Source organism: Balaenoptera acutorostrata, chromosome 20 (assembly GCF_949987535.1).
Source record: "Balaenoptera acutorostrata chromosome 20, mBalAcu1.1, whole genome shotgun sequence".
NCBI classification, from domain to species: domain Eukaryota; kingdom Metazoa; phylum Chordata; class Mammalia; order Artiodactyla; family Balaenopteridae; genus Balaenoptera; species Balaenoptera acutorostrata.
In genome coordinates, this window is record NC_080083.1 from 10,212,365 (window position 1) to 10,225,825 (window position 13,461).

The 13,461-nt window shown below is 50.5% G+C and overlaps 1 protein-coding gene across 16 annotated transcripts in view; it reads left to right on the plus strand.

Moving 5' to 3' along the window:
• Positions 1-4,161: 4,161 nt before the first annotated feature.
• The window catches only part of MINK1 (misshapen like kinase 1), a 50,846-nt gene continuing 41,546 nt past the window's right edge, over positions 4,162-13,461 (plus strand). For 7 of the 16 annotated variants that reach the window (XM_057535599.1, XM_057535600.1, XM_057535602.1 and 4 more), the window contains exon 1: positions 4,182-4,493. In XM_057535599.1, the coding sequence (XP_057391582.1) occupies positions 4,437-4,493 (57 nt within the window). In that variant the 5' untranslated portion in view covers positions 4,182-4,436. Of the gene's footprint in view, positions 4,494-13,461 lie in introns of all 16 variants that reach the window. The other 9 variants (XM_057535594.1, XM_057535595.1, XM_057535603.1 and 6 more) reach the window with 6 other exon arrangements.

A 13,461-nucleotide genomic window follows, 5' to 3' on the forward strand; every position in this document is an offset into this window, starting at 1 on the left:
ATAAATAAAAGCCTAGAAAAGGTCCTTGCCTCTTCCTTGGCTGAACTGAGTGCTTGTCTCAGCTGCCCTCCCAGGCCTACACACAGCAGCACAGGCCCCTTCATCCTCTCTCCACACCACTGGTTTCTTTCTGTGACTTCATCTCCGCTCCGCTTGTCTGTGGCTTCGGGAGCTCCGTCACCAGGTGCTGGGAAGGCAAGGTGTTCACACAGGGATGCCTGGGTAAAAGAAGGGCGGGGCCAAACCAGGACTCCTGGAGGACAGTGGAGCTGATGGTGCAGCTTCAGGTGAGGGAGGCGCCCAAAGAAGGGCCCAGAGGGGCTGCCTCTTGTTCCTCAAGTGACTGCAAGGGGAGAGGCTTAGCGAAGCCCCTGGGAGTGGATAAGGGTATAGGTCAGGAAGAACTGGGCCCAAATCCTGGACTTGTCACTTACTACCTTGGTGACCTTGTCAAGTCACATCACTTCTCTGGGCCTCGGTGGTCCCAACTGGGAAATGGGAATAATACTTAATAACTGGCTTGCTGTAAAGATTCAGTCATTGACTTAGATATTTACTGAGTACCTGCTCTTTGCCAGACACCATTCTAAACTCACAGCAGTGAGTACAACAAAGTCCCCACCCTCGTGGGACAGGCACGTATGTCCTGGAGCTTCAGTGTCCAGTACAGTAGCCACCAGCCACATTTGGCTATTTACATTTAAATTAATTACAATTAGAAATAGGTAAAGATTTAGTTCCTCACTCGCAGCAGCCATGTTTCAAGTGCTCAGGAGCCACTCATGTCTAGTGGCTAGCATATTGGACGGTGCAGGTATAGACCATTTCCATCATTGCACAGAGTTCTATTGGTTGGCAGTGCTCCAGAGGGAAGAGAGAAAATAGATGGTGTAGTCTACAAGAGAATGTAGTTCACACTGGACTGAGGAGGGTTACCTCCCACGGCAGGTGGAGAGAAAAGGATAAGATAACAGGGGTATACAGAGAGAGCTCTTTGAGTGAATTGGTGACTTTTATTTCTTAAGCTGGGTGGTGGGATATGAACTTTATATATATTTTTCCATATCTTTTTGTATATCTGAAATATTTTTCAATTAGAAAAAAGTTTAGCACAGTCCTGGATCTTGCCCTTTGTTCCCCCAGCCTCACTCCCCAATCTCAGAGTTGACCACAGGAGCAGGAAGAAACAGAGGGGAATAGAGTGAGCAGTTTAGGAGGCCTTCCTGGAGGAGGGGTGTGCTTGTGGATGATGACGTGGAGAGGGGATACTGTGGCCTTGCTCCCATCCTCTGTTTTGAGTCCAGCCCTCCGTTCCTCTGAAGAAGCCACTTCCACACAAGAAATTCCCCCTCCCATGTATAGCCAGTCCCCAGGTACTAATTGGCATTCTGCTAATTAGTCTCATTGTCAGCACTAAGGGCCTCTTTCCCTAGGGGACCATTACCTCATTAACTGTGGAGTGGAGTGAAGGCAGCAGCTGCCCCAGGGCCGGGCCAGGGGTGGGTGGGCTTCTGCTTCATACTGTCTGCTGGTCTATCTGCTCCCCACTCATTGGTCCTGGAGTTTCTTGAATGGAGGCCCGCACAGTGTAGGGAAAAAAAGCAGTGGGCCTGCAATCAGAAGAGTTGCCTCTAGACCCAGGGTGAAGAGAATGAATCCAGCCTCCCAAGGTGGGTGGGAGGCCCTGAGGGTGATTGGGTCTGTGCAAAATGTCCAACCCCCAGGGATCCAAAATTTGTCTTATTTTTAATAGTTTAAATTTTCTTGATGCCTGATCCAGGGCTTCCTCTACCACATTGTCTCTTTTAAAGTTATTATGGACAATTTCATATATACATAAAAGTAGAGAATAGACTGATGAAACCTCAGGTACCCACACATCAATACTCCAGCTTCAATAATTATCAGCAGGACTTCCCTGGTGGCGCAGTGGTTGGGAACCTGCCTGCCAATGCAGGGGACACGGGTTCGAGCCCTGGTCTGGGAAGATCCCACATGCTCGCGGAGCGACTAAGCCCGTGAGCCACAACTACTGAGCCTGCGCGTCTGGAGTCCTCCCCACCCCTCAGGTTAGACTGCCTCTTGAGGTTTGGGTGGCCATCTGTCCTACCTCTGTGATCTTAATCCGCTCATTCTTTGATTCCGTATGTCTTTATTAAACACTGCCTGAGTCAGACATTAGTAAATTTACTGAGGACCTTGAATATACCAAGTGCTTCACATACCTAATTTTATTTTATCCTAACCTTCCTGTTATTATCTCTGTTTTACAGATGATAGAATTGAGCCTGAGAGATTAATGACTTGCACAAAGCACTGTGTTTTTTCCTACTATCCCATGCTTTTGTCCTTGAGTTACTATATTTCACAGTGCCTACCCAGACACAGAGGCCTTCATTCACTTGCATGTTACTGAACCTCTAGTGGGTGCCAGGCCCTGTGTTGAACAAGGCTGACATAATTCTTGCCTTTAAGGAGATTCAACATTTACAATTCAAAGTGTTAAATGTTACCATGGGTTTAAGCCAGGTAGCTAAAACAGAGGAGCCGAACTCAGTCTCAGGGGGTCAAGGAAGTCTTCATGGAGGAGGTGATTTAGACATGAAGGACAAAGCAAAAGTCAGTGAGAATGGGCATGGTCAGAATATTCTGGGGGAGAAGAAATGGTTGAGGAGGGTCTTTTGAGTTCCGGTAACTGCGTGTAGAGGATTTCCATATGGCTAGAACATGTGAGGTTGAATGGTGGAGTACTGAAAAACAGGGCAGGAGAAGCAGGCAGAATCTTGAAGGGTCATGGTTGCCACACTTGAGGCTCCAAAGACAGTGGGGAGCTAGTGAAGGATCTTAAACAGAAGAGTGACATCAGATTTGAGTTTTAGAAAAATCATGCACTCTGAGTATAGAGAATTGACCTAAGGAGGTCAGTCAAGAAGACCAAGTAGGAGGCTAATAAGAGTATTGGAGGTAGGTGATGATTATGGATTGGACAAGGACAACAGCAAGGTAAACTGGGCGTGGCAGGGGTGGGTGGGAGAGGAGCAAGACTGGATGTGCATCTGAATGTGCAAAGGAGAAGGGTCCAGAAAGGAGGATGTCTGCCTCTTTCCAAGGACTTTTCATTCAAACTCTTCTAAGCGATGTTTACATTAAGGCTGACAGTGGGGTCTTTTGGAGATACCATCATTGCTGAAAGTGATCTCAAAGATCAAACGGCCTTCTCTTTCTTTCAAATTCACAATGAAAGAAAGGCCCAGAGAAGCAAAGCAACTTGTTCAAGGTCACACAGCATGTCAGTGGCAGAACATGACTCCTTGTTCTTTATATAGCATTACCCAGCCTCCAGTGAGGCTAATGGCTGGGGGTGCTACGCCAACATCACTAGACCTGAGGTGACCCAAGCAAGATTGGAAGGGGCTGGACATAGATCCCTCCTCCTCCCTTCCACCTCCCCTTGCCACCCCCTCCCCCTCGCACAGCTCCAGGGATCAGTCAATGAATAATTGTTGAAACAGTTCCTGTGTACAGAACAAGAGGTGCAGAGACAAAGGTCTGCGGTAGGATTCCCTATCCTGAGATCTGAGATCTCCTTCTCAACCCTCCCCACTGCAGCCGGGGAAGGGGGTCAGGGGCATTCCTGAGGCAGCCAGTCCTCTTCTCCACTCCCCATCCCCCTGGTGGTTTCTCCAGCCAAGTTCTCACGAAGAGGCCCCTCCCTCAGCGGCTCCACTGTTGCCATGGCAATTAGGTGGGTGGACAGCCCATCCTATCTAGAGGCCACCCAGCCCTCGCGTGGGGAGTTACCATAACAACCCCCCTAGTAATAGAGGGTGTTGGGTCCCGCCCCCCTCCCCCCGCAAATAGAGAGGTGGGTGGCTTGATTGGCAGCTGGGCACACGAAAGAGGAGGGAAAGGGAAGGAAAGGCGTCAAAGGAGAGCTCAGAAGGAAACGGGGGAGAGAAAGGGCAAAAAATACGGGGAGGGAAGGAAACGCGTGTGCGCACGCGCACCAGCTGGTGGGCGCGCTCCCCGGCGGCCCCGGCCACCGCCCACTTCTTTCACGCCAGGCTCGCGCGGTCGCTCAGTCCTCGCGCGCGCCTTTCGCTCTCCCTCCTGCGCCTGCGCGCAGGTGTCGGCGCCGAGGGGGAGGGGGAACCCGGCGCGCTCGCGTCACGTTCCCTCTTCTACCCTCCCCGGTGCTCAGCCATTCTGCGCCTGCGCGGGAGAGTCGGGAGGCTCGGGTTGCAGGCTCTGGGGCGATATCGCCTGTCAGTCGGTGGGTCGGTCTTCCCGCCGGCCTTCCCCCTCCCGGTTCTCCGCGGGAGGCGCGGTGGAGTCCGCCCCCGGGATCCCCCGATGGGGGAGAAGCGGCGACGGCGGCAGCGGAATAACCGAGCCGGAGCGTGAGCGGCCCCGGGGCCCCGTTCCCGGCGGAGGCCATGGGCGACCCAGCCCCCGCCCGCAGCCTGGACGACATCGACCTGTCCGCCCTGCGGGTGAGCTCGCTGCCCCCCAGCCTCGCCCCGCGGCGACCCCTGCCCCCTTCCGGGCGCCCGCTGCTGCCAGGCCTCCGCCCTCCGCTCCCCTCCGCTCTCCACGCGCTGCAGATTCTGGGAGCCAGTTCGGTCCCCGCCCTGGAGTGCCCCGCCCCCATTCTTCCCTCCTCCTCTACCTTTACTGAGGTTCCGGATCCCCTTCCTCCCAGGTGTTTGAGGGGCACCCTCTGGTTCTCCTGAGCCTGCAGACTCTTTACTGTGATGCCCCTCCCTGGCCCCTGACATGCTTTGAGGCCTCTTTCCCCCCTTTCTCTTACTTAGATCTTCTTCCTCCCCCTCCTCTTTTTCGGCTCCTCGAATTTTGACTTTGCCAATGCCTTGCCAGCCTCCCCCTCATCACCCTTTCTCCTCCTCGCCCAGCCCTGAATTGCATCTCTTCCCCGGTCGGCAGGCACTTCGGCCTCCCCTCTCCGCCGCACACCTCCTACCGCCGCCCTCATCCCCTGCTCAGCTCTCCCCTTGCCTTCGCGTTTCAAGTGCAGCAGTCCAGAACCAGGCATTTCCGGTCTCAGGGTCCCCGCAGATTACATTACCAACTCTGCAGCAGCGTGGGGCTGGGAGGAAAGACAAGTGCACTGGGGGAGGAGGGGACGCGTTTCTTGTCTTCAGAAACTCTGGCCTGGGCTGGGAAGAGGATGTTTATATGTCTGTACACACACAAACACATGCAGCATGTGGTTTGGAAAAGCCTGGGTATTCATGGTTTTGCTGGAGGGAGGGGGAGGCGATGGAGATTTCTCCAGGGAGGGGTTCATTAGAAAAGGGATCAGGGGAAGCAACTGCAGCAGGAATTTCTTCGAAATATTCGTTGTCCCTCCTGGGGCTCTTGCATGCCCTCATTTGGGGGCTTTCAGCAGCATTTATATGTTTTTCTTCAGCAGGGAGCCCTGGCTTAAGGGGCAACTGAGTGATTTCAAGGTGAAGACTCCCGCCTGTCCCCCAGGGGGTGTTTTTGTCCTGTGTCCTTCCGGCCTTCTCAACAGGCCAAGGTGTTGGGGAGAGCAAGATTTCCCATCTCTGGGTTAGCTGCTCTGGAGGCCCCTGTTGAAATCGTCTTCTGGCTTTTGAGTTAGCCAGGGAACATGGGCAGTAGTGGGAAAAGGCGGTCAGCCACACAGGTGCCCCGGATATGACTGGAGGGGAGAGGGGAATTAAGAGAGCAGAGTCATGTCGTTAATTGGGTTTCTCTAGGTGACACAGTTTTTCTTGCCATTCAGGTCATAATTTGTTTGGTGCAGTGTTGGGCTAGGAGACCTGACTTGCTGGAGATAAGGTGATAAGTTGCTGAGGAAGGAGACGGAACATTGATTTCTCTCTCTCTCTCTTTGTGTGTGTGTGTGTGTGTGTGTGTGTGTTGGTGGCAAGAGGGTCTGAAGGCTTTAGGAGGGAGATTCGCGGGCTTTCTCTAGTTGCGGAGAGCAGGGGCTACTCTTCGTTGTGGTGCGCAGGCCTCTCATTGCGGGCTTCTCATTCTCTTGTTGCAGAGCACGGGCTCTAGCTGTGTGGGCTTCAGTAGTTGTGGCACGCGGGCTCAGTAGTTGTGGCTCGCGGGCTCTAGAGCGCAGGCTCAGTAGTTGTGGTGCACGGGCATAGTTACTCCGCGGCATGTGGGATCTTCCTGGACCAGGGCTCGAACCCGTGTCCTCTGCATTGGCAGGCGGATTCTTAACCACTGAGCCACCAGGGAAGCCCAGGAGGAAGATTCTTAAGATCAATTTAAACTGCGATTCTCAAGTTAAGCCAGCTGGGATGTAAGATGGAAATCCAGGCTCCCCTTAATGAGCTTGTCTTTAGGATGAGCCCCCATCTTCCCTTCCCACCTTGGTTGTTGATTAACTCTGGCTACAGGTTCCTGTGCTGTGGTGACTTAAATATAATAAAAAAGAAGGTGGGTCCAAACCATGACCTTTGGTTTAAACCTTGTGAGACTCTCCTTGGGCTTCTCTTTCCCTTTAGCCTCTTCTGGTAGTTTGGCCTGGACCCTCAACCTGGGATTTCCAGCAATTCTGCAAACACCGTCTGACCTTGGATTTGGTATTTCCCTTCTGGACTTCTCTACTTGAAGCAATGTTAGCCTCTTTCCTCAGTCGCCTCCTGCTTTATTCTCCTCTCCCTTCCTCAAGAGAGCCCTGTGACCTGCTCCCAGCGCGTCTGTCTTTCCTGCCTCATGCTTCCTAAGAAAGCATTGCCCTTCCCCCACTACCACCCCAGTACTCCAGGGCTGGAGGGAGTGCTTTCTTTGAAATGGGGCTGCAGAAGGCCGGCTTTCTCCTTGCTGCTGGCCTTTGCTCAGGGCCTGTCCCCTCCACCCCACCTCGGAGAGCCCCTGTGGCACTGTTGAAAAGCTCTCTCAGTCATCTCTTGTTCTGTTTCTGTCTGTTTTCCAGTGAGAAACGGCAACCTGGAGAATTAGCAGAAAAGCGTGTTTCCCTGTACTACATCATCTCGTGTTGGGGGCCTGGGGAGGGGATGGGAGAGGAACATATTCAGCATTTATTAGCCGGCGTCAAAGAGCCCAAGTTGTCTTTCTCCTCTTATTTCAAGATAGGGCTTGGCTTCCAGCTGGTGATGAGAGTAATAGTCTGATATTAGGGAAGATTGAATTGCACTATCTCTTAGCCATGTGTGGAGAGGCGGGTGGACCTACCACACTGTGACCACAGGCACGCTTGACCTCTTTGAGGCTCTGTTTATCCACCAGCCCAGTAGCATGGGGTTGTGTTCCTGAGTTCAAGTCCCTGCTTTCTCACTTACTGTGTAACCTTGGCCTTTCTCCCCCTTCTTCCCTAGTTTGCTGCAGAGTCTGCAAAGAGCCTTACCTCTCTAAGGCTCCGTTTGCCCATCCGTATAGTGGTGATGGTACTGAACTCAGAGCTGCTGAGGATTAAGTGAAATACTGCATATTAAGTACTTAGTTCAGTTCCTGGCACATCACGACTATATGATCACCCTTACTGGTTTGTTGTTGTTGTTGTTGTTTTGTTTTTTTGGCTGCGTTGGGTCTTCGTTGCTGCGTGCGGGCTTTCTCTAGTTGCAGCGAGCGGGGGCTACTCTTTGCAGTGCGCGGGCTTCTCATTGCTGTGGCTTCTCTTTGTCGCGGAGTACAGGCTCTAGGCACACGGGCTTCAGTAGTTGTGGTGCACGGGCTTAGTGGCTCCATGGCAAGTGGGATCTTCCCGGACCAGGGCTTGAACCTGTGTCCCCTGCATTGGCAGGCGGATTCTTAACCACTGCGCCACCAGGGAAGCCCTCACCCTTACTGTTAATTGTTATCAGATGACAATCAGAGAAGGCTTCCAGCGCAAGTGTATCTAAAATAGCACTTCCTCCCCTGCTTGTTTTCATGTAAATTTTTATATAGCATCCCTTAGCCCGCTTTGTTTTATTTCATGGTGTTTATCGCCAGCTGACATATATTTATATATATCAACCCCGACTAAAATATAAGTTCAGTGCAAGTTAGGATTTTGACTGTTCTGTTCATTTTTGCATCCCCAGTGCCTGTAACAGTGTTTTGCACATAGTGGGGGCTCAACTGTTTGTTGAATAAACGTGTATCATAACAAGTGAAAGCTCTTAGCACAGTCTTGCTTAGAGAAAGCATTCAGTAAGTGTCATGCTTGTTAGGCTTTCTCTTGCCATCTGTAGACACACAATTAAGAATATATCTTTTCTGGGTTATTTTTGGAATCAGACCTTGTGGTAAACAAGAGTTCTGGAAGCCTCCATCGGAGCGACATCCTTGAAGTAAAGTTAGGATCTTCCAAGAGAAAAAGCGGGCCTCTTTTTTCAGACCTTCTCTGTGTCCAGGCTTGGTTATATCCCAGGAGAATCTTCTGACTTGGAACTCTTGGCTTCTCACGAAGGATAAGTATCAGTGGAAGAGGACGGGACAAGGAGGGAGCAGATCCCGGGCTGACCTCTCTCCTTTTGCATTGCTCCTTTTGGTTGACCCACTTCATCAACCAAGCAGCCTTTCTTTACTGTCCAGCCAGCTGGAGGTTTTAGACTGCAGTGTCCTTGGAACCATGGAGCTGTGCGCAGTGTGGCTGTATTGAAATAATACCATGACGTGCAGTCAGGAGGGACTTGTTGCCTGGTAGTAGTGCTGACAGAGATGTTCTTTCTCAAATGATCTTATGTTGTTGTGTCTGTTCTTTGGAGGAGTCGCTTCCCCTTCCTTTTTTCTTCACGAGGCTGTGGAGCCAGCACCACTCAGAAAGCTGGCAGTCCTGGGCATGTATTTCTAGGCTGCTGAGCAACTGCTGCACTCTGATGCACTCGCTGTCCAAATGTTGACGACAGATGCCTCAGGCAGGGGATGGGGAGGCTGACCTCCTGCGGCAGAAGCAATGGCATTGACTGGGGACTTTTTTCCTAGAGAACCGCAGATGGGAGTGGGGCTGTTTGGGGAGCTAGTGACACTTGGAGTGAAGTGAAAAGCTGCTTTGGCAAGAGGATGGAAGGAAGGTTGCGGAGAACTTTGCTGAAACTAGGTGTTCAGCCATCCCCCAAACGAGGGAAGAGACGTCGCTACCCTTTATGCTGCGGGATAGGACAGAGCCATGGCCCTTCGTAACACACGGAGGGGAGGGTCTTTGAAGAAGTGAGGTTTTCACAGTTAAGAGAACAGTAAGAAGGTCAGCAAGAGAGCCGGCTGGCCCACCCCCTCACGCTTATCCCAGGAACTCAGTTAAGACCGTGCTGTGTAGAGTCCTGATTTCAGATATGGCCTCCATTCCTTTCAACTCCGAACTGTGTGTGCCTAAAAGGGGGTAACTCACACCGTTTGGGTATGTTGAGTGTCCTTGCTTGTCATCCTGGGGACAAGATAGCAGGAAGTGTGCGACCACTCTTTACAAGCTTGTACTTTGGCATTGGTCTATAAATAAGGAATGCAGTGACCTCTCAATCCAGGAACATAAAACAGTTCTGGGGCTGCAAAGCATCTCCAGAAGCCATCTGAGAGTCTGCCAGACTAATCTTTCTGTCTCCAGAGCTGTACCAGAGAAAGTTATGACTAATATCCTTTCCTGCATCAGTCAGTCACCAAGCATTGTTGGTCTGTTTTACTGAGAATCAGGTTCTAGATGCTACGGGAAGTATGTAATAGTGTGCTCATACTATTCTGAGCTATTTAATCAGACCTCTGGAAGCATCCCTCTAAGCAATCCCTTTGCAAGCTGAGGCTCCCCCCACACCCCCCTTTTTTTGTAACTGTTATTGCCTTCCTCATTATCTTAGAACCCTCAGGGTCAGGAAGTTTTTGTTAAATCTGGTTGCTGTGAATTATACTCATTTTCTGTTGTCCCGTGGTCAGTCATCTTGAAATCTGATATGCAGTCTTTTCCCCTCCCCCAGCACTCACTTTACACCCACAGCTCCCTCAGTTTTTTCTTTAGTAGGTGGAAGAAATTGAACAAAAAGTGATCAGGTTAACAAGTCAACTCTCAAAGCATTTCTTGAATGCCCACAGAATATAGGAAGATACAAGAACATGACTTGGTAGAAGCCCATATTCATTCTCTCCTCTCTCCTGTTCTTCCTGCTCTTCTCCTGACCAACCAGTTCTCTTGACTTGAGTCTGGGATTCTTCCATCTACCGGAAGCTCCTCCAGAGGGTAATTGAAAAGGTGTTTGAGGCTTTTTGTTCTTAATAAGGGTAGGGAATGGCAGAGGGAGGAGAGAAGAAAGGGATGGAATTGTGGTGATCCAAGGAGCCCCTGGAGATACTGCCCAGTGGCCAGATAGCCCAGGATGTACTTGCTAATGGTGGGTAGGATTTCCTGTTCTGCTTGAGGAAGGAGCTAGAACTAGGCACAGAGGATGCAGTGACACACAAGATAGACATGGTTTTCCTACAGTCTAGTTGTGGGGAGAGGCATTAATAAAATAATTATATATATATAATTACATATACATAAAATTGCAAGTCATGATAAGGACTGTAACAGAAAACTTTGGCATGCCATGAGAGCCCATAAAAGAATTGTTTTTACTTTTTGCAAGACAAATATTTGGTTGGTAGATTGAGAGAGAAACAAATCACATGTTGAAAAACCAAGCTGGCATTGCCACAGAAAGAGTAGATAGAGGTGAACCACCAGGTAGAATTTGGCGACAGCCAGAATTGGGAGACCTTGGATCAGGGCCATTCTTAGGGTGGAGCATTTGGTCAGCAACCAAGGGCCGGGGATCTGAGGATGCGGTAGAAACTCCAGGCTTAATTTCCAAAAGGATTTCTTCTGAACCTTCCTATGGGAGGGGAAAAAAAAAAGTTTGTTTCAAAGGGTAAGGGTATTATATGGAAAGGGCATATAACTCATTTTTATTTACTGGGAGGAGCGTCTCTGAGTACCGGGTCTGTGCGGACTCGCACGTCGCTCTGCAGAGGGTGTGTGGGTGCGCCGATTGGCCGAAGCGGGTGTATGAGGGAGAAGGCTATACCGCTAGGTGTTTTATACTGTATTTTTAATAAAAATTGTGTGTATTTAAGGTGTACCACATGTTTTGATAGACACAGACATAGTGAAATGATAACTACCCTCAAGCTACTTAACATTTTCATCTCCTTACGTGTGTGTGTTTATGTGTGTTTGAATCGATGTTACTAGCCCGAGTGTCCAGGGTTGGAAGGTCGGTAAGTCTCACAAGAATAAGCACAAGTAGGCCCATCCTTGGCTTAGCTTTTGTGGTTGTGGGATGTGGGATTCTTCCTAACATTAGGTAGATACTGTATATATATATATATAGTGTGTGTGTGTGTGTGTACGCAACTCTCAGTTTAACGTTGTACAAGTCAAGGATGAGTGAGGTGTGTAGGGGGAGTGTTGCTGATTTTGCACGTTTGAAATGAAGCCGGGCCGGAGAACCACAGTCTTGGGCTTCATGGAGAAGCCAGCCTCCAGGAGCAGCTGAAATGTCAGGAGGGCGGGTGGGCTGTGGGAAGCGTTTGTTGGCACACCCCGTGGAGAGAGGGAGGAGCGGAGGACATGGAGACTCTTCGCCTGAGAGGAAAGTTGAAGGTTGGTGAGGGAGCAGGCAAGAAGTCCTTTGACCAAGGAGCGAAGTGCGTGTCCCCGGGGCGGGAGAGTCTTATGCTGCCGGCTGGCCGGCCCAGGTGACAAGTGAAGAGGTCTTCACACCCAGGAATCCCAACCACTCAGAGTCTGTTGACTCAGTCAGCGCATGTGGCAGTGAATGCACCTCTGCTCTGCCTTTAGGATGAGAAGGGCCTCCTGAAAGCAGGCCTGACCGCAGCGGCTCTTCTGAGAGAGAAGGGGAAACTCCTCACACCCTCTTCCACCAGAAAGCATCCGAGGACAGGATCTGAAGGGCTGGGCTTGCTGAATTGCTCCTGGAACCACAGGCTTGGAGGGGTTTTCTATGAACAGCGGTCCTTGCAGGGACAGACTGAGGATCAGCAGGGCCGTGTGAAGAAAATTCCACCTCCTTCCAGCCACCTCAACTTCCGCTTTTCCCACGAGGCCTCCCCTGAGCGAGCCAGCCCTCACTGGTCACCTTCTCCAGCTTTTCATGGACCTTGTAACTTAGCGTTTGAGTATACGTTACCCATATTGAATATTTCACGGTCATGTTTTCCCTGTCACTTCCTTACGTGTGGGAACCACGATCCGTACTCCCTGTTGATGCTCACTGTGCCTGCAGAAGTGCTGAGCACACAGTAGGGGTTCAGTAATTACTCGCCAGGTAGAGATATGGAGTTAACTTTTTTTTTTTTTTTTTTTTTTAATTTTTGGCTGTGTTGGGTCTTCGTTTCTGTGCGAGGGCTTTCTCCAGTTGCAGCAAGCGGGGGCCACTCCTCATCGCGGTGCGCGGGCCTCTCATTATCGCGGCCTCTCTTGTTGCGGAGCACAGGCTCCAGACGCGCAGGCTCAGTAATTGTGGCTCACGGGCCCAGTTGCTCTGTGGCATGTGGGATCTTCCCAGACCAGGGCTCAAACCCGTGTCCCCTGCATTGTCAGGCAGATTCTCAACCACTGCGCCACCAGGGAAGCCCCTGGTTTTTTTTTGTTTTGTTTTAATTTTTTGGCCACACTGTGCAGCATGCGGGATCTTAGTTCCCTGACCAGGGATCAAACCCTTCCCTGACCAGGGTTAAGATTCCTGCAGTGGAAGCATGGAGTCTTAACCACTGGACCGCCAGGGAAGTCCCTGGAGCTAAGTATTCTTATGACTTTCCCACTGGAGTGCCTTGTATGTGCTGGGCACCGTGTGACACGAAAACAGTACAGGTCCTTACTCAGTGCTTCTCAGCTAGGGTGGCACTGCCCTCCTGGGGGTGTTTGGAAATGTTGGGGAGGGAGGTTTCATTGTCACTCTTTCTGGGAAGCACTAACAGCATTTAGTATGTGGGGATCAGGGATGTTATCCACCCTGCCATGACTGGACAGCACACTGAAGAATTGTTTTTCCACCCAAATTGCCAATATGCCTCTTGTGAACTTGTTATGGACGTGGGAAAGGTCAGGTGAAGGACTAGACATGTTTTCTTCCATGAAGTCGGAAGTAGGTCCTAAGTCCCCTCCTTTCCTTCTTGCTGGGTGGAGAGAGGAATGTAGGCTGTAAATTACTTGTGTGCATGGCACATAGCTCTTCTCACGGCTTTTATTTGTCTGCCCGAACACCTCTGGAGGTAAACTGGGCAGGCTCCAGAGCCAGAGTGCAAGGAAGAAGATTTTCACGTTCTCTCTTCACCACCTACCCACTCTCTCTTTCAAGGCACATTTGTAAGAAAGTGGTTGAAAGCATGTCGTACTTGGTCTTCAGTTCCGCATGTTCACGAAAGAGTCTTCAAGAAAAGATTCAGACAGATTCAATATCTTGTAATAACCCATAACAGAAAATAATCTGAAAAAATATATATGTATATAATTGAATCACTCTG